We start from the raw sequence: 27,666 nt of genomic DNA on the forward strand, positions 1-27,666 counted from the left end.
ACTTTTCATTTCCTCTGTTGTTCAGACATATAACATTCCTCGGTTCGGTGTCACATGTCGACCAGAAATATATTACAGAAGGCATTACCACCTACAGTGGACAGTGCAGTGGGTGGTAATAATTGTGACCGGAGGTGTCTGGCTAGAACTGTCCATGCAGACATACAAGTGACTCAGAGATCACATTCGCATTCAGTGCAGAGGTCCCACATGCATACCCTACAGTTAAGTGCATTTATTTTGTTCCATGGCACATGATACCCATATTTATGTTCTTTCTTGTCACTGTGGAATGCCAGTGTATGATGTTGAATATTTATGTAATTTTTTGTAATTTATTTTTTAAATATATACATGCATATCACTGCTGCCATGCAAATACCTTATTTTTCCAAATCATCAACTACTGAAAAAACTTCTTAATAAAAGTCAATACAAAAAAATAAATAAATAAACAACGTAAAAACAACTGCCAAATTTATGTGGTCTAAAGGCAGAAATATAAGGTTTTTGCATTACAGTATGTATGTGCATTTATGCATGTATGTACAGTACCAGTCCAAAGTTTGTGCACACCTCTTCTCATACAATGTGTTTTCTTTCTTCTTATGATTTTTTTTACATTGTGAATTTTATACTGAAAACATAAAAGCCATATAGGAATCCATGTGGAATATTCTAAACAAACCAGAATGTTTTATACTTTAGATTCCTCTAATTACCACATTTAACCTTGAGCATGTCTCAGACAATCTCAGTGTCTTCATGAGGTAAAGTCAACTGAATTAGTTTTCGCAGCGTCTTGAAGGAGTTCCTGGAGGTGCTGAACAATAGTTGCTGCTTTTCCTTCACACTCTGAAGCTCCAGCTTAAGTCAGGGGATTGTAGAGGTCTCACATTTTTTTGTTTACTATATAATTCCACGTGTATCTTAATTGTTTTCATATATTTAATATTAATCTACAATGTAGAAAATAAATGAAATAAAGAAATATTGAAAAAACATTGAATGAAAAGTTGTGTTCAAACTCTTGACTGGTACTATATTTAAAATTAAATAGTTCTGCATTACTTAATATTAAGCAAATCTTTTAAAGCTTTGGCAACAGGGGTTATTTGCAATTCATGCCGATAAAGCTAACTAAAAATAAAATGAAGAAGCCTCAGAGAAAAAGACACTTAGATTAAGAGAGAAAGAGAGAGAGAAAGAAAGAGAGAGAGAGAGAGAGAGAGAAAGGTAATACTAATTTCACAAAGTCACAGAGAGGACGGTAAGAGTAAACAAAGGCTGAAGTCAGGTTTCACTTCAAACGTTTTGCAAAAGGTATGTCCAACTTGGTTTTAAGAGTGGTGTAAAATATTGAGAAATATTGAAAGACTTGATCTGCTTTTATAGTCTATTATATATATGGCTAAGCCTTTGTCAAACAGGATGAACAGTGGCCCACCTTATGAGGGCTAAAAAGTCTGCGCCACCCTAACAATATCCACCACAGACCTGGGAGTGCAAATGCACTAGACAGTTTTGTACGAGCACAGTGCAGAACCATGTATTAGATTACATTTCTGTTCGGCATTTCAGAATGTGAAGAACGAAAAAAAACTTAAAAAAAAGAAAAAAAAAAGCTGCTTGTTGTGATGAGCCAATGCAAAAGGACTATCATTTTTAAGTCACCAATTGATAATAGAATCTCCATTGCTTTATAAAGCTGAACACTTGTGCAGAGTATAGGTTAGTGACAAAATGTGAACGTATAGGCTGTATGAGAAGCCAAGCAATAAGAATGATACAACTCAAATGGTACATAGTATTACTGGATGGACTTACAACTTGATATGTCTGTGTTTAATTTAAAAACCCTTATTATAATGTATAAAACCCTTAAATTTTTTTCACTACATCCTTGCCAAAAAATGCTATTTGCTTTTATATTTTTTATTTTGTTCTTTTTCCATTGAGGTTTTTAACGTACATTTTCAAAATTTGCAACTTGGTAGATGGAAACCCTGTGATAGAGAGAGAGGAAGACATAGAGAAAGAGGGAGGGGTGAGAGATAGAGAGAGAAAGAGACATAGATTTAGATAAGTAGATGAAGAAAAAGTGCAAAAAGATGAGTACAGAGTGAAAGTGGAACAGGAGGCCTTTAGAGTGCAGCATGAAATAGAGAGAAAGAGTAAAAGAGAGAGGCAGACAGAAAATGAAACAGTGAAAGAGTGAGAAAAGAGAGAGAGAGAGAGAGAGAGAGAGAGAGAGAGAAAAGAAGAGAGATGGAGTAAAATGGGCTTCATCCCTATTGGCTCCCAGCAGCAATCCAAACAAAGCGTAAGTGACAAAGACATTTTCCAGTAGGGCAGGTGTTAGTGTCAGATGTGGCCCCAGGCAAACAGGCACACGCAAAAGGACAAAAAACAGAGGAGGGGAGGGACAGAGAGACAGAGGATAAAGCAGAGACATGCCAGAGAGGAGGAAAGAGAGAGAGAGACTGAATGCAATGAGTATACCCATACCATACATGCTGCTACTGTGTTACAACTGATCCAGCCGTGCGTTTCAGTTAATAAATCTGACCAACCTAATAACAGCCAGCCCCCAAAACAATTCCCTCTCTGTATTCATTTAAAAACCTCTGGGCAAGTGCAGCTCATTAGTGAAATAAAGAGGGAAAGATGAGTAGACAAGCCAAAAATAAAGAGGGGGGGGGGGGGGCGCAGAGGGGGGGGGGGCTCTGTGGCAGTACACAAGCGTCCAGTCAAGCGAACTCTTACCTTCGTTTACTGAACTCACACCTGTAACATTTCTAATCTATAAAGGGAGAGAAGACAATAGAGCAACACGTAAGACGCACCGTTACAGGATCACAGGGAACGGGGGAGTGAGAGTGTGTGGGACGTGGAGGGAAAATGAGGACAGGAAGAAGGAGCAGAGGAAGAAGAGAGGGAGAAAAGGTGCTGAAGGATTTGTGTGTGAGTGTGTGTGGGATGTGTAAAAGCTGAAAAAGCGTGCGTGTCTCTGCGGTGTGTTAGTAGTTTCTCCTGTGAATAAAAGTAGGACATGACAAAAGGAAACACATACATAGACAAAAGAGCTAAAAACAGTCCCCCCATGACAGACTGTCAGCTGTTAAGAAACGCAGAAAAGGAGGACATTTCCTGCGTAGTCTTTTCAGTCTGCCCCAGTTCAAATCTGTGTTTAGTATTATCAACAGTGTGGACAGAATGAGGAGACTAAGGCTGTAGTCTCTGAGCTGCACAGAAACAATAAGCAACATACAGCACAGTTATAAAGATATAACATACCTAATAATATATTGTTAAGAGCACAATTTCATTTGAAGAGCCCGAAAAAAAAAGAATGGGGGACATTGGAAAAGGCAAGTCAATTGCGAAAGCATGCAAGCCTCCTACTTTTTTTTTTACTAAAATTATCGAATGAGCTAATATAAAGCATCAGTTTATTTTTACACAGAGCCATCTGAGAGATTAGGGATGTGTTTAGCTAGCTTTTTGAACATTTAAATATTTTTTTTTTCACACATTTGTTGACAAATTAGAGATCCTCTGCTGACCTGCTTAAAATCACATCTTTATTAATTTATTTTCTTTATTTTGTTAACCACATTACTAGCCCTAAATAACCCCTATCCCAACATTTTTTGGAACATGCTGCAGGACTGAAATACAGGAATATATGTAAATAGCTGCCAAGCAAAAACAAGACATATCTTGGATTAATGCTATTTGCAAATAACTGCATTTCCCATACTGTCCCAACCATTTATGATTCTGAGTTTAAATTCTTTAAATATTATAGCTTCAATTCAAGCAGAAAAGCAGCATAGAAATCTGCACTAACAAACGCCTTGGCATGTATGAATATAATATGGCCGAGCTAAAGGTTAGCTGCTACTGCTATATTTGTGACTGTCATTCATCACTTTTCTTTAATAGAATCAATACCAGAAATGCAACTCATTGATTTCTCCAGTCTAAAGGAAACACAAACCAAAATCTCTACATATTCCATATTACAAGACCTAACTGGGATTCTGGCAGAAAGAGTCTTGCATTGTGTGCCAGAAATACTCTGTTACTCAGTTTCTTTTTTAAGGTACTTTTGCATGTATTTGCACAGAGACAGGCTTAATCACTTTGTCAAATACAATCACAAATGATTTGAAATGTAGCAATTGAGACAGCTTTAGGTCAGGTAACTGACTGCCATTTAAAAAATAATTTAACTTAATTGCAGTGTGTTTTGGGTCAATATCCATTTGTATTATGATGCACCATCTTATTAGTTTTACAGCAGGTAATCTGAGCAGTAAGTAAAGCTCTATACACTACAGAATTTATCCTGCTACATCTATCAGCAATCACATCATTAATAGACACCAGTGACTCAGTTCCATTAGCAGCCAAATATGCCCATACCTTAGCATATGGTATGCTCTGCCTCATGATTCTTTGGTTCATGGCTGTAATTCCTAAATAGTTAATCTAATATTTTTGCTAAACCCCTTGCATTAAAGCTAAATATCAATTAGTGTAAAGATTTGCTAAATATTTGTTAGTGCAAAAATTGTCCAAACACATGCACTAACTGTATATCTAGACTCTTAGGCTTTCACTATTCATATTTAAATGATGAAACATTCTCAAATGTTCCTACTTATCACATATCTCAACAAGAAATAAACCTTCTGCAGACTTCACACTTGTTATAATTAGTAGTTCTTAAAGATGCCCATCACATTTGCACTTGTACTGACTCCACAATGGCGCATCACGCTTGAACCAGTTGAACCAGTTACAGCAATTGAATGAAGAATGAAAAGTTCTATCAACATTTTAGATAAAAGCTAAATTACTTGGTTGTCCTGGTTACAAACAATTATGAATTAAGGAATTAAGGAATGAACTTAGTTTGCCCACCATTATAAAGGTGCCAATTAAGTAAATCTGTATATTGAATTTTTAAATCTTCAGTGCTCACAGAACAATAAACACTTCGGTTAAATATCAATTAGGTTCCACTATTGTTGCATCTCGAACTGTTCGATTTTCATAACTTTTTGATTTCAATTCATTTTCACTGACAACCAAAGCTTAAAGTGTTCTTCATAGTGACACAGGGACACCTGTTCAGGCTGTAGTTTACTTTAGGGGATGCTGCTGCAGAAAAACAGCAAGAAACCTTATTCTGTGGTCCAACTTTAATTAGAAATAAATAAAAAATAAATAATGAAATCATTGTTGTAATAAAACTGTAATCATCAATAATTGTTCTGGCAGTAATTATATTGATGGCCGCAGGTGTGTACTGAATTCATAGTGTCACAGCTGAGGATACATGCAGGGTCAACCAAACTGGAAGGATTTGGGTGATGATGAGGCGTAACAGGGGAGACATGCCTAAATGAAGAAATGGGGAAAAAAATTCTTACACTCCAGTTTAGCCCAAGAGTACTCCATGTCCCAAACCATGCCTGGCCAACGCCTGCCTGCTGTCGTGGATGAGATGTTAGTGAAGAATGGAGCAAGGACACACACACACACACACACACACACAGGTACACATGGGGCTATAAGTGTAGAAGGACATTATTTACCCTTTAGTAAATCTAATAAGAGGGGACACTTCTGGAAGTAGCTGTGTGGCTGTAAATCACTCTTGACGTTAAAGCTTAAACACCTCCTTTCACAAGCTCATCATTGTTTATGCCTTAACAAAAATAAATAGTTAAAATTTCTTCCTGGTAAAGCTCTTTTGTACATTCATTATGTCTTAGGGATGTATGTGGTTATAATACTCTAATATGTGTCTGTTTAAAGGACGTCTAAATGGTGGAGATGCACCGAAATTGCATTTAATAGATGAAGGCTGAATATTAAATATTCATTTGTAAAATGTCTGGCCACTTTTATCACTATTGCTTAAAAACAATAAAAAAACTTTAAAGAAAAGGGCAAATAAGATCAAAATTAAAAAATATTATTCAAACACTGAATATTTTAAAAATCCCAACAGACAATTTAGAAAAATATATATTATTCATTCTTTTTTTAACAATTTCGGTTGCCGAATATTCAGTGCATCCCTACTCTGTGTACAATCTCATGCTTTGCCCCACTCAAATTCAGATGACAATTGATAAGGTATGTTTTTCATTTCTAACCCATACTTTTACACAATAATTTTCAAAATAACAACAGAAAAACAGCGTGTGTGTGTGTGTGTGTTAAAGTGTGTGAAAACAAGATTTTCGAAAAGCAAAAATGATTTAAACAAGCATGACTGAGAACGAATTTCCTTCAGAAAAACCATTTCCATTAAACCTCAATTACACTACAAAACATTTTCATTTTTAGGCCCGGTGCTACATTATGTTCAGCAAATCCTTGGCTTTAGGAATAACAAAGGGGCAGTGGTTGCTTACAATCTGACTAGAGGCCCCCTAAGGCATGAATGTGATGTGTGTAAAAGCCTCTCTTAACTGTGGCCTAGAATTAAACTCCTTCAGCAGTATGGCTCGGGCAGGACAGCCTGCGTGTATTCCCCTCTTCTGTAAGGGTGTATTTTGGGGCTGTTTAGTATTCAGCTTTGCGATGGGTCAACTGAGGTCACTGTGGTGATTTCCAATGCCTCTTCAGGAAATAAAGGGGGCGTCACTATGGAAATAGACCTCAGGGACGCCTTGTTTTGAGGGGATGCTTATCAGACAGTTGTATAAGGCTTACTATACAGAACAATCATGAAGAGATATATTGGTAAGTTATAGTTTTGATTTACTGCACAATTAGTTTCATATTTCAACAAAAAAAAAACATAATTTCATATATAACAATGACAATGACAATTAATAAATAAAAAGGGTATGTGTGCAGGAAACAGAAATAATCATTTGGAGATCAGAATTTGCCCAATTAAGCATCTCCATAGTTCTAAACAAAACAAAAAAAAAATAGGAAATGCTTTATTTATTAAATCTTTTAAACACAAGTATTGATTTGCCAGATTGTTTTAACTCAATGGCCAGAAGTTAGTGCTGCCAGATCCAAGTGCAAGGACAAATCCCTTCTACCTCATCTGGTGCACCAAATAAATCCAGGCCTGCCATTACCTAGCAGCATGATCCACCTTCAGTACTGGCACATATAAAGCACTGCAATGGTTAGAAACTGAATTTTGCTTTCTTGAAATTGCTCCTCCCATTTCTAGCTATTACATGAGCTTGTTTATATACACCAATAAACACTAAGAGTCCACTGGTGGTCTAATATCTGCGGTTTATGAAATATGTTTTGATGCTCAGGAGGATGTTAAGGGCCTTTTTTACACTAAGTTTTTGGATGAAAAAAACTTAGTTAATTTTCAACCAAGTGGAACCTTCAAACCTGCCTTCTGTGCTCTGTAAGAGGGCTCAAAACGTCTTCGCTCTCATAAATATTCACTCTTTTTTTCTGCTCACTGTCTGCTTTTGCTGTCTTTAATTTCTCTCCTTTACATAAGAGCTTATTAGCAGGAGTCTCCACATGAAGCCGTTTTCACTGGAAATTTTGTCTAACAATGGCTGTGGTATTGCTGGGGAACAAAACCATTAAATTCCTAATGATATGGCCAACACTACTAAAAAAACATGGAAAGTAATTAGTAATACAGAGTTTTGGTAGAAAAACATTTTTTTTAAATCGGTTTTTGCCATTTAATAATAACTAACTTACTTATCTTCTTACAAAATAATCTGATTATTATATAGTTAACTAATATTTTTGAAGATAGCAATGTTAAAGATAATGCATAATTAACTGAATCTGAGCTGGGAAAACACAATCACTAATTAAAAGTCAAATTTTTATGGCACAGGAGAAAGAAATGTGTTTAGTTTTTTAGATGCTTGACTAAAAATGTGTAAAGCTAGACTGTGACAACAGAAATAGGTTTAAAGGGACAGTTCTACATCATTCTAATAAATCGAAGAATTTAACATGCTCATGTCAACCCATAAAATTAGCTTTCATTTGTAGCTTTCATAACAGCCATTATAACAATGCTTGGGTGGACTATCCCTTTCAGTCAGCTGCACTGCAGGCATGCAGTAGCCTTGCTACAGAGCGCAGAAGGCCAAAGAGCAGGATGGATAAAGCAGCGTAGAGGAGAAAGAGGTGCAGTCAGGACAGGGAATGAGTCCGAGCTCTACAGATTAGTGAGAATATTGAAAAGAGGGTCTCTTACCTGTACCACTCATTGGATAGTAGGTGGGAGAGGGTGAAAAGACCTGGGCAGCAAAATCTTCGAACATCATGTTTTCCTTGTGGTTTAAAATGATGGCCTCCAGATAGAGAGCCCGCTCCTCATAGCTGGGAGAAAATTAGTTAAGGAAAACCAGCCTTAATTAAGACAAAGATCAACTTGCATTAAGTCTCTTTATTTCATTGTAGCACTGTTATGACTTTACAGAAACTAGAAAAGAGGCTTAAAACATTCAGAATTTATTTTAGTTCTGAGTGATATGACCTCAAATCTATATTAAAAATAAAGGATTTTATTTTGTTCATTGCGAGGCAAAATTAAATGACATATTGCCTTTTTTCTTTGATACAAACTGCTTGAGGTTCCCATTTGGCTCAGTGTTTGAGTTTTCTACCATGTTGCTCCCATGTCACAGATTTAATGAGGCAAGATCATTTGACTACACAGGCAACAGTATGTTAATAAGGGGATAGTAAAGTACAAACACACATAATCCAGGTTCACACTACACGATTCTAACCCAGTTTTTCAAACATTTGGCATGCTGGATATCTGACCCAGTCTGCAACTGGGAGACAGGACCAGTGGCTACACACTGCCAATATAATTACGGAGAAAGAGAGAGCTACGGGTCCAAAACACATCCCCTGCATTACCAGAGACATTTAAACTCTAGAGGAAGCCGCAAGTGAGTACCTCTATTATTGGGGGTGAATAGAGCTAAAAGCTAAAATTTTTAATTAAAAATAATAATGAACTACTAGTTCTGAGTATTTCTTTCATTTTAGAAAGTAGAATAACACATTTTACTTAAAAAAGCAAAGAAAGCAAGCCTGTTTATTTCAGTTCATCTACAAAAATATGGAAATAGCGGCAGAGCATGTTCAAAAGGCTAAAAAACGATAAAAAAAATTAATGTCTGCGGTGCTGAAACATTTGATATAGTTCTGTGTTGAGGACATAAGTTCATATTTCACTATAAAACTGATAAGACATTTATAGACTCTCATGTTGGACTCACTGCACGTGTGTGTTCTCCTCTACAGAGATTCTCCGTCATGTCATCGCTAGTTCTTGTGCATTAAAGTATAAAAGCTGCCATCCTTAAGTGTGGGGATGGGTTAAAATATTGTAATAAATGGCATCAATGTGCCTCTATGACCACCTGTACTGTCAAATATGTTCACTCTAAAAACAGAGTGGTCTGGTAGGTCTTCACAGGAGTTTTTCCAACAGTATTTTCTGGTTTCCTAAGCAAACGTGGAGCTGCTAATGGTGCTAATACTAGAGCTACTGCAAACATGGAGCAGAATGTTTGCAGCAAATTTATTCTTTGTTTGCTTATTTATAAAGAGAGCTGGTAAACTAAAAGTGAGCGCAACAGTTAATGCAGGTACTTCCATGTATTCTGGGTGGGAGACTAGTAATGGAACAGCAATGGACTTTATTATCATATGAATCAAAACCTTCAGGCTCTACTGCTGCTTTCCAAGAGCAATTCAGAAATTCCAGCAGCTGCAAACTATTTACACATGTCTCTCTCTGACAAAGATAATATATATCTCGCTAAATAAAACAGCCAATACGTCACCAGGCCTTTATTATAGGAGAAAACGTGATTTGTTTGCTTAAAAATTAATCAAGTTTAATCAAGTGTGTTACCGCATTAACACTGACAGCGCTAATAAATGCATGTACATACAAAATACATTAAAACGCCTAAAAAAATACAATGAAAATTTATTAAATGTAAGATCTAACCTTAATCTTTGATCTTTACACTTTAAATCTAGGCTTTACCATCTCTATTCATCACTCTTCCCCTCAGCAGCTACAATATTGTCTCTGACCTTTCACAGAGGATCTGAAAGCATTTGAAATTCTAAGCAGACTGTCTTCTCATCTGGCATCGGCCCACCAGAGGATAGCCACATCCAGCTGTGTTAAAGGAATGCCACAAAAAAAAAAAAAAAAAAAAAAACAATCTCTGCCATTGGCACTTCAGTCTTCAAGTTCACACCGGCACTTTATCTCGCTCTAAAGAAAGAACTAATGAATGGTAAACCAGAGGCACCACAGATTACTTACAGCAATGTGCTTTAGCAGCGGTTGCGCTTTTCTTTAACTGCTCTTTAAAGCGGAACAGCGCTGGCTGCTCATGAAGCGAGCGAGGCCGAGAGCAGGCGAGTGAAAGAGAGCAAGAGGAAAAGAGAATCTTGTTTTCTGCTAATGAAATTTAATCAAGCTCTTGCAGCCACTGCTCTCCGAGTCATTCCAGACATGAGGCGAGTGCCTCCATTTACAGCAAGAGAGGCAGTTAACCGTACAAACAAACCCAGGAGCAGGTGTTTCTGCTGGGCCTCTGCATGAACTGCTACTACACTTGCACTGAACACTTTATTGTTCTCTGTGAGCCTTCAAATTTACCTCAAAAGATGCGCTTCAACTGGGTCACTACCTTGTACTGTAAATTAGTAGTTTAAGTCAACAACAATTTTGACCTTGCTGTTTAAAAAACATACATAAAAAATAAAATGCAATTAAATATAAATCATGATACTTAAAGATTTTTTTTTTTATTTTGGCCACTGTACTGATGTAATATTGTTGTTTTTATCTTTATTGAGAAATTAAATGTTTCTTTGGAAAGATGTCATAGGAATTTAATTTAAAAACAATATCAGTTAATATCAGTTTCGGTCTGTTGTCAGCAACATTTAAAAAGTTGTGTGTAACAACAGTTCATTGTTCTGCATATGATATACAGCTCTGGAAAAACAAGCGATCAAACAAAGCTGAAATGCTTAAATATTTGCACTAGGAGTGGCATGAAGTTATCCAAAAGCAGTGTGTAAGACTGGTGGAGGAGAAAAATCCAGGATGCATGAAAACTGATTAAAAAAACAGGATTATTTCACCAAATATTGATTACTGGTTTTCTTAAAACTCTATGAATATGAATATTTTAATTACTTGAGGCCTGAAAGCTCTGCAGCTTATTTCAGCCATTTCTTATTTTCTGCAAATAAATGCTCTAAATAACAATATTCTTATTTGGAATTACGGAGAAATGTTGTCTGTAGTTTATAGAATAAAACATATATTTATAAATAGCAAAATCAGAGAAACTGATTCAGAAGTGGTTTCTTCATTTTTTCCAGAGCTGTTTTTTAGGCAATAAGAATAATACGTAATAAGTTTTTACAAGGTTTTGAGGGATAGGCCACATTTTTTGGAGGAACAAGTATCTGTCTCATGACTTTTGCCAAATACTATGGTAATCAAAAAACACTGCACTGAGCTATGGATCACCTCTGCTTCAAATTTGCTCCTACTTCACATTCTACTTTAAATTTTGCTTCACAAAAATAAACAAAACTATAAGTAAAGAAAAAAAATAATCATTCTGTGTTTTCTCCTGGCAACAATGCTGTCAAAGCTAAGAATGCCTTGACTTCTGCTCCACAAAATGCTCTGCTCCACATGCTGATATACAGCATCGCTCTATCACCCACACCTATTCTGAGCTTTACTGTGTCAACATGCATTAGCTTGCATACAGGTCTTTGTGTATATTCAGCAGCCATGACTGGGCGCTGCTGATGACTCTGTACTCTAATGACCGGGCTGCTGGAGTGCAGGCTGGGCCTGTCCACACGCCTGCCTGCTGAATTTCTGAAGAGCCCCACTGATGCCATTCCCAACTCATTAGGGAGGCTGCTTATGCCGCCAGGAGCTAGGCTGTTGCCAAGGCCCCTGCACTCCATCATGACCACGCTGCCCGTCACACAACCCTTCAGAGTGTATAAGTGTGCGTGTATGTGTGCGCAGTGTGTGTGTGTGTGTGTGTGTGTGCGCCACGTGCCGGCGCAGCAGGGGCTGAGGCAGCCGTGACAAATTGTTGAAAAGGTCCGTCTGAACCCAGCGCTGACAAGCACCTGAGCCTGAGGGCTGGACACGGGGAGAGAGCAATCTGCTCCACTCCTGCTCTCTTTCTCTCCTCATCCCTCCATCACCACGCAGAGAGCAGGGAGGGGGGGGGGGGGGCAATAAAAACTGAGTTGTACAAGAAAAAAAAAAAACATATCCAATATTATCTTTGAATAAGTCTACTCAGCATGATCATGACCAGCTGAGCCTTGGCTTGAAAACACTGTTGGGTCGTATATCTGACTTCTGCGGGCCGTCTTATCGTTTCCGACTTTTACAAGGACTTTGAAAACACTGCTGGCTTAGCTGCTATGGCAACATGGGTCATATTTCAGTAATGGGTCACTTCCTTTTAGTAGGATGATAACAAGGAGGCAAAAAGCAACAGCGGAATCGTTGGATAATATAAGCAAAATCTAGATTTAGAACTGAGTTCGGAGAAAAGAAGGTCTGTACATGCAGAGAAAAAAATAAGGGGAAGTAAAAAGAAAGTGGGGAATGCGAATAGGAATAAGGCAGGGGGATAATAACCCTGATCTCACTAGGTCAACACAGCCATATGGCTCTCCATTATGTGCTATGCAGATGACTCAAGCGTGGCTCTGCTATTGAGATTCCTAAAACAAATATTGACTCCAGCCAGAAGCACTACTGGGCTGCAGCCTCCCTACAGCACTCTGCTTCCTGTGTGCTCCTTCTGCATTTTGGAGACCAAGGTGAAGAAGAAACATCAAAAAAGGTGCATGTGTGTGTGACGTGGGGGGGCAACTGAGCAATAACAAGTGGTAAACAATTGTTACTTCCTTTATTTATTTATTCAGCATGGAGAGTGCTAAATTTGTACACCTTCATTTAGTTTTCATATCAGTGTAAATGTAATGTGCCATAGTTATCTGGCAACACTTTACTCGGATGGTCCACTGTAGATGCCACATAGATGCTCAACTAACATTTAACTAAATGTCCATTAAATGCAACTGAACTCTTGTTGCTGAATATAAATTATTCTCTATTGAATGTAATATTTAAGGTTTGGGTTACAGCTCTGGAAAAAAATAAGAGACCACCTTAAAATAATAAGTTTCTTCGATTTTACCAAATTGAAAACCTCTGTAATATAATCAAGAGGAATGTGGATGATCACAAGCCATCAAACCAAGCTGAACTGCTTAAATTTTTGCACCAGGAGTGGTTTAAAGTTATCCAATAGCTGCCAATAGCTTAATAAACTTCACAACAAAACATCACAAAAAAGAACCAAAACAACATCATCCTGTATATACTGTACAAAGCAGAAGAAATATATAATTATAAATGATTGCAAATTTGTTTTACTTTCGACCATGCTATAAGCTTATATTTCAAAGTTGGGTCATTTGTGATTTTGCTTATTTGAACTGGAAACTCTTACTGTAATAAATAACTTTAACTGAAAAGACTGTTTGCTGAAACTGACCTACTGTGTCTATATTGACTTGCATTTTTTACTCTGCCATGACTTGTCTGTTTGAAGTATGAACTGCTCTCATAAAAACTTAAATATGCTTATAAAGTATTTACAAAATATTTAAAACTATCCAAACTGAGTAGGCTATACTTTGTACTACATAACAATGACATGTAACCAGTGCATAACCATTTTTATTTTTCTTGATTCACTTCCATCATCTCCCCTCATCCTTCTATTTCATCTTGTTCTTTCTGTCCCTCTAATTGTTGTGCGTCGGGTACAGCCTGTTCTGTTGAATACAGGCATGGAGCTCATGTGAGGTAGATGCCGGCTGTGTGGATTAATTCAATAAAGTGGAGGACAGTGACGCAGGCTAGAGAGCAACAATCAGTGCACACCAAGCTGCATCTGATGCTTACTATCTACTTGAACGTGTGGGGCGCTACTAACCAGTGGCTCTGAGAGCAGCAGCAACAGTGCAACAGTGGCAGGTGGCTGCGTGCGACACGTACTGCAACATACCGCAGACGGGCACTGCGAATTTGCATACAAATTTCAACCATAAACCAAGGGTGAGCCAAGAGCCGTTTGTAGCACAGCGTGCTGCTAAGAGCTAATATAGGCTCGACATGTCTAAAGAGACAACAGAAGGGTTGGGATTTACCGGTGCTCTGTAATCCAAGTCATCCTTAAAGCACCTGGGGTTGAGAAACTCGTTCTCCGCTCCGGCTGGTAACTAAGGAAGGTGTGAGCGGGGAATTTCCAAAAGCATCCACGGCTGCGGCGCAACACCTCCTCTGCATTTCCATACGGAAAGTTCCAGGGGCAGAAATGAAATGCCCTCGTGCGAAGAGTGGACAGGCCGTGGTGACAGGAGCCCGAATTTAAAACTCACCCTGCCTTGTAAAATAATGCCGTGACCTCACTCGCTCACAGGTCAGCCTGTGGGGAGATGGGAAACGAGGGGGAAGGAAAAAAGACAGAGAGGATACACAATGGCACTGTTATAGCAGAGGGAGAAAAACAGACAGCTTAAATCCACTTAACGGAGAAAAAAAGGAAAAAAACGTCCGCCACACATTTTGCAGAAGGGCTTTAACAGATAATGCTCTTTTTTTTTGCTCTTGGCGGGGCCTTTGCCACCCTGTGGCGCTCCAGGTGACAAAGGGAAGGCATTAAGAATCAGATAAAGCAGCTGCCTGGGGAACAACGCTGACTCATCCAGAGATGGGCACAAACAAACACAGCTACATCTGTTTAAATTAGTCAGGGCAGGATGCGGCAGGACCGTAGCGCGGTTCATACTCTATTACGGCAACAAATGGAAAAACTGAAAAGGTTAGGACAAATTTAATAGCTGCAGCAAAGCGCAAAGGTGGACACTGAACATGAATAAATACATCAAAACATAAAACAGGCCTTTAAACAGGTTTTTAAAACCCAATACCTAAAGTGTATGTTATGTATACAAGCGCAACTGCACCCACGATATGAAGATCATACAGACAAGGTGCTAATCTGAGTCTAAAACTGCTAAACTGCCTTAAACAGCCAATAAGAACAACACTACATAATAACAGGCTGCAGAGGTGCGAGGACCTTTGTGTGCTTGTTTTGTTGTGTGTGTGTGTGTGTGTGTGTGGGTGTATAAGGGTAAGTCTGAGTGTGCGTGGTGTTCTCCAGATGGTAAGGGGTGGCCAGTGGGGAATTGAGAGGTCAATCAGTTTGGCGGATCAAAGCCAAGGTCAGGTGGCAGTGGTGGCCATGTTCAAGGTGCACAGGGATTCAGAGGGGACTGCAGGGAGACTCATATGGCCTCTCATTAGCAGTCCGCTCAGGCCCCAGACCCCCGGGACAGACTTCTGAGCCCAGTCCACCCTAGAACCCCCCTCCCCTTTGGTCCCTCTCTCACACTCTTTAACAATAGAGCTCACCCCACAGGAGACCAGGGCCTGGATACAACCTCATCGACACAGGGTCACAAAGCCAGCCAGACAATGCACATAAATCTGTCATTAAGACACATGCATTATAAAAAAAAAAAACAAGAGGTTATTGGCACAGAGCCAAACAACAGGAAAAATGTAATTGTACACAGTAACTGGAAAAAAATATTAATGATAAAATTGCGTTTTGGAAAATGAAAAAATAAAAATAAAAATAAATAAAAGTAAATAAATAAAATAATATATAGCTAGTCACACTCCAGAGACTACTCTCAGGAGTGTCTATTCTTCAGAGAGTTTAGTGGAGGTACCCAGCAGTACCAAGAAGCATCTAGAGGAACCATGCGGATGGAAAAGGCTTCAGTGAAAAAGCAGGGATTATAAAAACACAGGGGTCAGTCAGCACACACAAGGGAAAAGCCTGGCAGCGCTCGCTCAGGCTAACCATATATAAAAGGCTCTGCCTGGTCAAAGTAGAGGCTATAATTGAAACAGAAAGAGTCTCTGGAGCGATAGCCCGAGGGTTTGCGGTCAGTTACGGCCCTCTGAGTTTTGTTCTCTGTCTCTTTCCTGTTAAAACCAATCGGATTACCTTATCAGCACTCTGTGCAATACTGACTTGAATTTGGGATGTTTTTGAGATCTATATTCTGCTCTCAGGCTCATCAATATCTGTGCCATATCCATCATGTTATTACACAATATGCAAATCTAAATAAAACCCATAAATTACAATTAAAAAGAATGCAATACTACACTTTCCTTTGTTTACAGAACATCTTTACTTTCTAATAAAACAGGAATGCACACATGTCTAAAAAGTGCAAACGTGTGACACAAAGGGTGAAACTAAAGTTCTTTGATCAGTGCCACACTGGACCCCCTTTGGTTCCATGACAAACCATTTTTGAAAAAAAAAATATATGTGCGTAAAGAACCTTCTAAATTGGTTCCTCAAGTGAAATTTCTTTTAGGGTTTTTGTCCCCACACCAACCACTTTTGGTCAAGGCTTTCAGACTTTTCAGCTCGATCCAAAGCAAAATTTGATGTGTTAAAGGTGCCGAGCACCATATACATATATATATATGTATATATATCTTAGTATTAAGATATTTAGTTTTGGCAATAGTGCATCAAATTAAAAATCAGTATTGATTGGTAATTATTATCTTACTTGTAAAATGTGGTGGCAGGCAATGGTTAATTTTCTAAAATAATATATATACACATGTTTTATACTATAAGAGATCACAGCATAATATATTTAAATTTCAACCCCTGTATAGTAATACATATCATATCTCCAAGTTCTTGCCAATACAAAGCTTTATGGTCTGCCCAAAACAGGTAGCCTTGGCCCAGATCAAAATAAAAGTAAAGTAGAAGTAGTAGTAAGTAAAAAAAAACTCAAGCTACCGTCATCCATAAACAACTGCTAAACTGCACTTTAAAACTAAAAGTAACTGGACAAAATCTATACATTAGTCCAGATTTTCAGGTGTGAATACACCCTAAACCTTCAAAAGGTTCTTCACATTTACTCAGCTCTTTTACAAATATGGCTCTTATATGAACATAAAAAAACAAATATTAAACCAAAAGTGGTTTGTCCATAACATCTCTTAAAAAACCCTACAAAGCTTCTTTGTAGGGTTTTAACACTGGAAGATTAAAGACTAACTTTTTTCAAAGAGAAGCTGCAGAGCCAGCTTTTCATAACCGCCCTTGACAGCTTAGCATGTCTACACTGTTCCTGAGACAACATCAAAAGAAAGAAACCTTAACAAAGACGAGAGATTGATTCAGTACAATATATATATAAGAATTCCACATTGTCACATCTATGCATTAGGCATTCACAGAACAAAAAAGACAAGGAAAATCCTTCACTTTTACTGAAGCCATTACAATGAGCAAAGCCAAGGTTAACAACACATTTCCTTTTCCTTCTCTCTGGCAGTTACTGAATGGGCTCTTATGTTAGTGAGTGTGAGAAGTTGAAGAAGAAGTGGAGAGTGGCCGTGCATGCTCGACCTCCACTCCAGCCAAGCACCAGCCATTAACCTCAGCCAATCACACTGACCTTGCTGTCCGGCCGCGGAAGTGGATAATTGGCCAGTTTAGAGAGAGACTGGGGGGAAAAAGCCCAGGCGCTTTTGGAATACTGGCTAGGTGGGCATACCGCACATCCACACATGATGAATGGAATGCTCAGCACAGTCATTAAGGATGCCATGTGCATTTTCTCTGTATTCCGTCTTCTAATGAGGAGGTAATGTGGAGCACAAATTCGGAAAGACAAGCACTGAACAATGCCAAGGAGTTGCATTCTACAAACAGCGCAATCACACAGCGCATTCCAGCTGCAAATCAACGAAACTAAGGGCACACACGAGATAGATGCTCTTACCATGAGTAAAGCTTTACAAGCCAATCAAGGGATACTGATATCGTATTGTGCTGTTAGGTAAGCTGGAGGTTCTGTCTTCTGTACCTATGTGATGATACACTCATTATTAAAGATGAGTGCAACAGATTTTAATGCTATCTGGAAGGAATAATAAATGAATGAACAAAATGTTTGACTTACTTGGACAACTCTCATCATATTTACTAGAAATACAAAAGTAGTGCGTAATGCAAAAAGCCAGATGTATCGTCATTGTAGAGGTTCTTAATGGTGTCCCAAGCAGCTCGAATAATCACACAGTTCTTGTAGATTTTGCAGTTGGGGCTGAGTGTTAATAGGAGGTAAAATAGCATCCCACACATTTCCAATTGGTCTGGCCATGCAACTCTCAACACCAGGGGTCTCTAATTAAGTTTGGCCATGGGCCAGATATTTGCCAAGCCATTACGTGGTGGGTCACAAAAAAAAATCTGTTTTGGAAAATTAAGTGTAATAGGATGGAGCGCTACAGACTAGTAGCTCTCCAGCCCAGAGGGTTGTTGAACCCAATTGCAGAACAGAAAAGTTGAATTTAAAGCAGGTAAATCCAAGAAGAAAGGAAAAATAAATAAATAAATAAACACACCGCTCCTCACGCGGGATCAAACTCGTGTCGTCAATATGTGGGCAAGCATGGCCCTGTTGGAATAGTGCACCAGAGCGTGCGTTCAGAAGAGTTAGGGCCAATGGTTGTAGCACCCTATTAATTCAACACTAGGCTCTAAAAGAAGCATTGTCTTTACTAAAGGCCAAAGGTGATTTGGCATCAAAAATAATCATACACCACATACACCATGACACCAGGCCTTCTGGAGGTGTGAGGTGTGAGAACAAATCTCTGATCTTAGTTCTGACCACAGTGCCTCCACACACAGATTCGTTGGACATCTCCATCAAGACAAAAGCAGGACTTCCGTCACTGAAGATGATCCACTTCCAATTCTGAGCCTAGCCAAAAATGTTAGCAAGACTACCCACCAAGGTTCATTCCTATATGTTGATTACATATGGTTGCAACAATTTATTTCTTGAAGATCAGCGTATAAACTAAGAGACCATGCAGGAAAGAATGTTTGAGGAGGATGGAGGGATGAGTGGAGGTGCAAAGAAGAATGCGGTGGGATGAAAAAGAAAGAGTATGAAAAACAGAGAACCTGAGAGAGAGAGAGGCAGTGTAGCATTGTCTGTCTCTACATTGGACTATATGCCAGTTTCTGTCAGCTATGGGAGCCCATGGGACAGCAGGTGTTGATTGGTGAATTTCTGGGCCAGTGCTGCAAGGGTACCTGTTGTCACGCCATCGGACTGAGGCGCGAAGCTCGTCCCAGCGGAAAAAAACATGAGGAGGTGTGAGGTGATTATAGGATGGAGAGGGGACAGAGCGGGAGAAAGATAATGACAGGAAAAGGAATGAATGGAAAATCGAGAATAAAAGGGAAAAAAAGAAAAGAAGTAAAAAAAAAATAAATAAAAATAAACAAGCAAAAATGGAAGCAGTGCCATCACTCTCCAGTTACTGTCTTATAATCAGCGCTGTCGGCTCAAGAGAAATGAATGGGTGTGCATCTTAACCCACTCACACTCACAAACAGACACACATGCACGCTAATTAAGCCCTGTGCTGAGAGGCTGAAGGGGAGAGATGGAGGGTGAGGGTAAGGACAGGTTAATTGAACCTCCAGGGGGACATTCACTCTAGGGGATGTCCTTTGCATCTCACCTCACCAGCATCCATCTGAAAGCCAGACGCAAAGAAATGGAATTATGAGCATGACATCACTGGCAGCACGGATTCCCGCAAAGACCCAACAGACTGGGCTGGCATGAGCTCAGATTTATAACGCTGCTAAATCAAACGTCAGCCATGTGGTGAGTTCAACACTTAACATTAGCTCTCCTAACAGCGCCGTAACTATTGATCTGATCCGGGTGCAAAGGAAAGGGCTCGTCAGAATAGACTGAGAAAAGGAAAAGGTCAACAGGTTGCACCATACTGATAGCGCCACTGAAGGGACCTGGAGAGCGCTGATGTACTACATCCTGGGGGAGTGGATGATCAAAGAAATGTGTGTCATGACTAAGCAATCTTTACCGAGGATCGAGTGGCAAGAGTAGTGTAGTCCAGTTTCTACTTACTTTTACAAGCCCAAAGAAGAAAAGGATAGAATATAAAGGAAAATGCAAATAATAAAAATGCAATGTTACACATTTACTTTTATTTTTTTTTTTTGCAGAGGGTATGAACTGAAAAGATTTTATATTGTGTCTGATCAACTTCATTTCATTTAAAAAATCCAATTAAATGAGAATCCTGCTGTGAGAAAACAGAGTTAGAAAGGAAATTTTATAGGTTGTCGCCAGGAGACCGATTCTATCCTTTCACTCTGCCGCTCAACTTCAGTTTAATTACACAAGATTTGCTTCCAATAAGGGCATTGTCTCCTGTGCATTCAGATGAGCTAGGGGACAGCCTCAATACTCTTTTACAAGGGCCTTGTACTGACAAGAGCAAAGCAGGGCCTTAGATGTGCGACACAATGGGAAAATAATTAAGCAAACAAGCTGACACTATAAAAGGCAATCGGCAGTAACCCACGCATTAAGAGGAAGTTATAACAAATGGATCCATCAATGGTGGAAGCGTCTCAAGTCAGGGGTGGGCAGTGCAGACCTCTGAAGAGCTCTTTTAAATCAGACACTGTGCTTCTAGCGATGAAAAGCTCCACCATTCACGGGCCTCTCTTTATTAAAACAATAGAATTAATTCATGAGCCACTACATGCACTGAATATTGAATAATGAGCTTAATAAGTATGTCTCAGTGGAATGAGGCAAGAGAGGACAAAGAGGCTGGGGTATTATACGCTGTGAAAGCTGACAGACTTAACAGTTTAGGTTTAACACTACATTTACATTTAAGGTCGCCCTACATTTAAGCAGATGCCCTTTATCCAGAACAACTTACAAATGCGCTTTGTTGTTTACAACAAAAATATCTTTAGATAATTTGTAGAGACTAAAATCACAAACGTACATAAGCTTTGATAATGTTTAAACACCTAGAAGAAGTGTTAGTCTTCAGTCTTCAGTCATTTGACAATGTTAAGAGATCTGGTTTGGTAAATTTTGGTAAATCAGGTGAGCTGCTGATGGAACTGAACATATACACATGCTGGCTGAGGAGCATCCAGGAGAAATCTGGAACTACACTTTGTTCTTCAGCTTGGCTCACAGGCTAGTTCAAAATGAGAATTCCTTGTTGTGTTGTACTGTTCAAATCATATGTGGTGTTTTATTTCAGGAAAAACACTTATAAAAACTTAGCTGAGATAAATGGATTAATGTCATTTGCTTTGGTGCCTACAACTTTTGCACAGTACTGTAAATTAACAATAACTGAGTGTCAGAGTGACTCAGAATGGCAGCACATCATCTTCAGTGACGAGTCCCATTTTTTCTTGGTGAAGACAACCAACGAATTTGTGTGGGGAGGCAGCAAGATCAACAGTTGTTATAGACTTGGTATCATCATGATGTGGGCCCAACAGTAAGTTAATAAGGTCCTGCAACCAGCAGACCTTTATTTTTTTTGAACGCACACCTCAGTGCCCTATTCCAAAAGGACAATGCTCATCCACGTACTGCTGCTGTCGCAAGAACTTCAATAAAAATACTATGCCACTGCCAGCTGCATTGCAAGAGCTATCCTAAAATAAACATGTGTGGGACACTATTGGATGCATGGAAAAAAAAAGGAAATGAAGTAACTATGCAAATATTTAGGTTGCAAAGGATAGATTATAGCAGGACAGCATTAGAGACAGAATATCATTGCAATTTGTTTGGTACTTGGTAACTATTTTTGCAGCTATTTCTTCGACGATGAGTGTATACATCCTCTCTATCAAAGTTTAAGCTCCTACACAAACCTACAGTAAGAAAATTGCGTCTGGTGCTGAGGACAGCTCCCCTAAAACGACGCAGAACAAAGCTTCCTCAGTAGAGTGCTCAAAGGCAGGGCCTGGATCAGCGATACAATAATATGAACACAGACTCCAGCCCAAGCGAAGCAGGCCCAAAAAGCAAAGCCAAGATAGATGACAATCCGCTAATCCTCCAGCTTGTGGATGAAAGGACTTGGCTTAGTGTCAAAACAGAGAGGGCCAGTCCTACCTGAACAGATTAGAAGTGAGGAAAAAGCAAGAATACATTACGTATGAGAAAGGACGGGAGGGGGGGGGGGAAGGAAGCCAGAAAATGGACTTCTGGTTTGGAAACAGCTTTTCTTCTCCTTCATCTTCTTTTCTTTCTTAATCCTCGCCTTGAGGCGTTCTGTGCAGTCAAGCGCACTATTACGCGGCAACAATTAGCCGGGCTGTGGAAGCAGGCACCTGGTCCGAGGCATTCAGGGGCTTTCAGCAGCAGCTGACTGTACAGTCCCCCCCCACCAGGTGGTCCTCCTTCAATGACATTAGCTAGTCACTCCAGTCACTCCAGGGTTAATCAAGAGCCCGTCCAAACCATTCCGCCTGCGTGGAGCCCATTCAGCCAGCCACAGACAGTGGGTCCTTAAATGGGCCGACCAGACAATGAACTTTTCCAACTGCACATAAAAAGAGCTAAAAAGACAGCTGATAATTTGAGAATGTTGCTTGGCTTGTCTGCAAAAAAAACATGGGAAGCAACCATGGGAAGACCTACATCACTTTGCTCCCTAGCTATGAACATTAGTTTGACTTTTCTGTCTCTCAAAGTCTGACAAATGCCATTGGTTTCAGTGGTTCACTGGTAACCACAGCTTTAAGGAAGTACAGTCTTGGATCAGACAGTTAGTTGTCCACACAAGGTTTTAAAACCTTTCAAAACTACAAATTATTTTTCCCACAAAGACATGCAGAGCAGATGGAGGATACAGAACAGAAAATACAGTTAAAGAAAGATGAACACTCCTCTGCTTGTCCTGAAGGAGAAACAGTCTTTGAGGTGCAGGACAAAAAACTACTACTGCTCTGAAGATGCACACAAAGCCTATGGTATCCCGAGCTTGGAGCTCTGTGCACAGAGCATGAATAACATGATCTGAATAACAATAGCTATAGATTTGTAGAGGCTCTCAATACTAATTAGGGGCTATATGCACTGTTTGTAGCAAAGGCGTGTGCATTGAAATGAGATGCTAAGTGCATTTATTTCAGAAACAAATTGGACGTCTGGCAACCCAGCGAGAGAACTGAAAGAAAGCCTTTACTAAGGGGGTATAGAAGCAGCTCCAAAAAGTTGTACTACATGGATGGGGTTTCAGCAAGAGGGTGATAGTGAGGGGAGGTGGTGCATCAGGAAGGTTTAAAAAAAAATACCTTTAGCTAAAACTGCCTGGTGTAGTTTGGTTAGGATGTAAGCTATTTATATGAATGTTAAAGTGGCAGTCTGTATGTTTTTTTTTTGGTGAGAATGTGTAATTGCCCAAGCAAACTAAAAAGCACTTTTAAAATGTGCACTGTTACTCTTTTTTACACTGAAAAGAATGAATCAAGTAATTTTAGTGAGGATTCTGTTGCACTTTCTTTTAGCACGCCACCTCCTCTCTTTAAATTTAAATTCTGTGTTTATTTAGTTTAACAATGAATGAAGAAGTAGATGAAGACTGAGTTAGCCGCTCTGGTATCTCTATGTTGACAGGAGCTCTTGAATCAGCACTATTAGCAGCATCGTGGTTGCTCAGGTAAGCAGCGAAAGCTCTTATAGCCAGAAAAAAGGTTTTTAGAATGAACATACTATGTGGCTTTGCAGGAATGGTAGAACAAGCACAATGATGACTTTTATCATAATGCTTTGCCCTATCTACATTCAGGAACACTAGTACTTTCAATGTAGAAGAGAAAAAAATCTTAAGGACTGCTACTTTAAATAAATGTACTAGAATTTTGTATTTTTTGTACTACAAGGTGCACAGTATTATAAGGCGCACTATAATTAAATATCTATTTTCTGGTCTGTTTTCATACATAAGAAGCAGCGGATACAAAGTGCATTTTATGCAAAACTAGTAACTAGTAGTAGCAACAGGGGTGTTGCCATGTTTTCCTTCTAAATTCACCCAGTGGCGAGACCTGTAAAGCTAAGCTAAGTAAACAAAACTGTAATTCTAAAAAAAAATAAAAATAAAAACACATTTTAGATTAATCAAATGGGTGCTGATTCTTATTCTACACAGATTTCTCTCCTGAAAACTTTTATTTGGGTGAGTAAAGCACTTCCGTTTATTTACAGTAAGCTTAGATTTACAGATTTCCACTAAAGCTGGAGTATTAGCACTAGCATGTAATGTCTCCCAACAGTGCTGCACTGAGGAACCCTGGAGTTCCGGTAAACCAAGGTGATATTAGCTAGCAGTTCGTTCCACATAGCTTGTTTTAACACGGAAAAAGCACAGGCTACAGTCCGGATAGCACAGCTCCAGCAGTGCTATCCGGGGTTAGCAGCAGGCTACAGGCCAATAATACTCACCTCTGGACAGCCAAAGAGCTAGCGCTTTGCGTGGTGTCACCAAACCTCAGCTTAAATGAATCACGAACAAACAGTTTTAATCAGAGAGGTTTCATGTGAAATTAAAAACCTACAGCCTGTAATGTTTATTACATTGTTGCTGGTAGGAACCAGAGATAACAAAGTTTACACCTGGTCAGTGCTTGTGCATTGAGTAATATATCTGGATAAGACCAAGTTGTACAAAAACGCAGGTTATAGCAGCATAAACACATCCATCTCTTACACATCCGAGTAGGTATAAACAGGGGCATTCTAGTAGCCTTAAGATCAGCTTAGCTCAGCTCAGATCTCTGGTTCCTCATTAGTTTCTATGGAATGGAGCATTTTTAAGACCAATTTAATTACACAGAATGTACGGGTACCTGCACTGTAATTCCTTTTTAAAGTAAAATATCATCAGAAGATCGACAGAAAAAAACAAGAATAAGCTGTGATGCACGCGGAGCAGTTTTTTTCTCCATCGCTACCCTTATATAACCCAACTGCAGTCTTCTACTTCAGAATGTAAAGAACCTCTATTTCCACATCAAAGGCCAGCTCTGGTGTGGAGGAGGGCTGGACAAAAGCATGATGCACACTTTTATGTGGTGTTGCTGTTTTCTGTTGTTGTTTTGTTTATCCTTCAATGCGGAGGACTCTATTTTGTGCAAAGATGCAAATGGCGAACACAAGGACATCCTTTAGCACGGCACAATCACGCCCAGCTTGTGGAGGAGCTGTCGCTGCCTTTGAACTCTTTAAAGTGGCATTAATGCAGAACTTATAAATAATCAACTAATTCCTCTTTTAAGATGGTCAACAATGGACCAGAGGAAGCTGAGAGGGTCATAGTCTTTAAACAAACAACCCTTGCTGACCCGAGGTGGCAATAAAAAAAAAAAATCTGCTGCCCACTGAACAGGCAGAACAGGCCGGAGGGACTATAGTGAAGTTAAAAGGTAGCAGAAGAGGGACAGGATGGATTTGCCGATTTTCTTGGAAGCAGTTCTGAAATCAGAGCATCACAGCAGAGATATGCATTCCTGCATTGTGCATTGCATTTAATGTGTTGTGCTGCAGGACTAAATTTCTGTGCATTATAGTGGGATCAAATACACGTACAAAAAATCTGCAAATGAATAAATAATCTTTGTAAAAAAAAAAAAAAAAAAAATTATAAATAGAAAAAAAGAAAAATCATGCAATGAGTACCATGAATAATTAACTAGACTACCGCCATAAAATTACTCAATAGAAATATATTTTGTGATTATAATGAAATTATATCAATAAATGTAACATTGACATTTTTGAGTTTAGGGATGCACTAAAAGAAATATGTTTGCTTGAAGCCAAAACCAAACAAAAAGACTTTTGCCACTTTTTCACAATAATTTAACCTAAATTGTTAAATGTATATTTTGTCTCACTTAAAAAAAAAAAAAATCAAAACTACAATTTAAAAACAATTACTAATTTTTATTTCTAACATGAGACAGACATCGGCTGGGGAAGTTCTGGGCATTTTTTTTAAGGCTTTAGTTTTTTGCCACTGTATCAGAATTAAATCATATCAACCAAAATTAAACAATATATAATGATATAAGATTTGACCATATTGTCCAGCCCTAGAAAACAGCTAAATAGTCAGTAAGTAATAAGTAATAAACTCAAATTCTATGGAAAGTGGTAGGAATCGAGATAAAAAAATATATATATATACTAAAAAAAGTCAGAGATCAGTGTGAATTCACAGTGCTCTCTGAAAGCAACTTCACAAATGCATCTGAAAATAAACCCATCCTCCAACCCATCTAATCAGTATCGAGCATGCTCTGCGATTGCAGTCATACAACAAGAACTACTTAACAGTAATTACAGTCCAGGCTAATCAGTCTCCCTTTTTATAGTAAGGTCATTATCACAATACTGTGCCTTTTGACCCTCAAAACTTAAAAATAACTGAAGACGTTTTTATCTTTTGACTGATTCACCCAATCCTGCAGCAAGTGTCTTCAGTACCTTAAATAAAACAGTATGAAGGTTACTATATCACTGATGTCAATGGTTACTTTCTTACTGCATGGCCCACATTACAAAACAATCGATTGATTTGCTCTTCCTGAGGATTGCAAACATTTTCAAGTTCAAGATGACCATAAAGAATGATATTCCAAGTTGTCCTGAAGTGTTTAGAGTCTACAATCCAATCTTAAAACCTACAATATTCTCCTAGAGCAATCGGGTCGCCCTAATTGTGAATCATAAATATGAAACATGTTTAATTTTTACCACTCCTGTATTGTGGGGTATTTAAACAATGTTTTATTTTAAGTGAGCAGCATGTACCAATATACAGTTCATATATGTCTCCAACTCAAACACTAGCTGTATATGTGTGTATACTGACCTTCAGCTTGTGCTGCAGTACGTATAAGCCATATTGACTTCCATTTCCAGCCATTTTTAATCTATGCACTTTATTTATTCTGTGCAGAAAGTGATTACAACAAGTCCATTATGTTTGTTTGCATCCAGTTTGTGAGAAGAAAAAAACATCTTGTAATGTGAGCCAGGCATAACCATGTGGACAGGGAATTCTTGGGTGCCTTTTTAATATAAATAGCTAAATGAACAATTGAAGTATTTTTAAAACTTCTAAATCGTCAAAACTACATTTAATTGAAAAATATGTTTAAGAAAAACAAGATAAAAAACATCACAGAGTATAATAGTGGTGGGTAACATAGCAGGTGACATTTTTGTGACATTTCGGGCTAGAATTGAATATGTGTAGGATATGAGAGGATAAGCGAGGATAGCAGTGGTCTATTCAGGCCGAGTCTGGTGGGGCAGAGCGCAGACGCCTGGCTGGGACCGGGGAGATTGAATGGTAATCAGTGCGGTACTGATAATGTATGATTGAAGGCTCTTTCTCACCATTGGAGAATTTCAATATCACAAGAGCCCTAGAGGCAGGATTCTTATCAGTGCAGGCCTCAGACAAAGGAATCCAGCGAATGGGAAATGTGCTTAATCACAGGCCAGCCGTGAATGACCAGGCCGATTAGCAGGAGGGGGAGAAATAATAAAAAAAAATAAAAAAAAAAC

General features: G+C 38.8%; 1 protein-coding gene across 9 annotated transcripts in view; it reads right to left on the reverse strand.

Moving 5' to 3' along the window:
* Positions 1-27,666, reverse strand: part of ralgapa2 (Ral GTPase activating protein catalytic subunit alpha 2) — a 149,240-nt gene that overhangs the window by 5,676 nt on the left and 115,898 nt on the right. For 3 of the 9 annotated variants that reach the window (XM_049463346.1, XM_049463345.1, XM_049463342.1), the window contains 2 exons: positions 8,234-8,358; positions 5,445-5,504 (listed from right to left, as the gene is read on the reverse strand). In XM_049463346.1, coding sequence (XP_049319303.1) covers positions 5,445-5,504; positions 8,234-8,358 — 185 coding nt within the window. Of the gene's footprint in view, positions 1-2,766; positions 2,804-5,444; positions 5,505-8,233; positions 8,359-27,666 lie in introns of those variants that run through there. The other 6 variants (XM_049463350.1, XM_049463349.1, XM_049463347.1 and 3 more) reach the window with 5 other exon arrangements.

The sequence above is a fragment of the Astyanax mexicanus genome, chromosome 14 (genome assembly GCF_023375975.1).
Source record: "Astyanax mexicanus isolate ESR-SI-001 chromosome 14, AstMex3_surface, whole genome shotgun sequence".
In the NCBI taxonomy this organism is placed as follows: Eukaryota; Metazoa; Chordata; class Actinopteri; order Characiformes; family Acestrorhamphidae; genus Astyanax; species Astyanax mexicanus.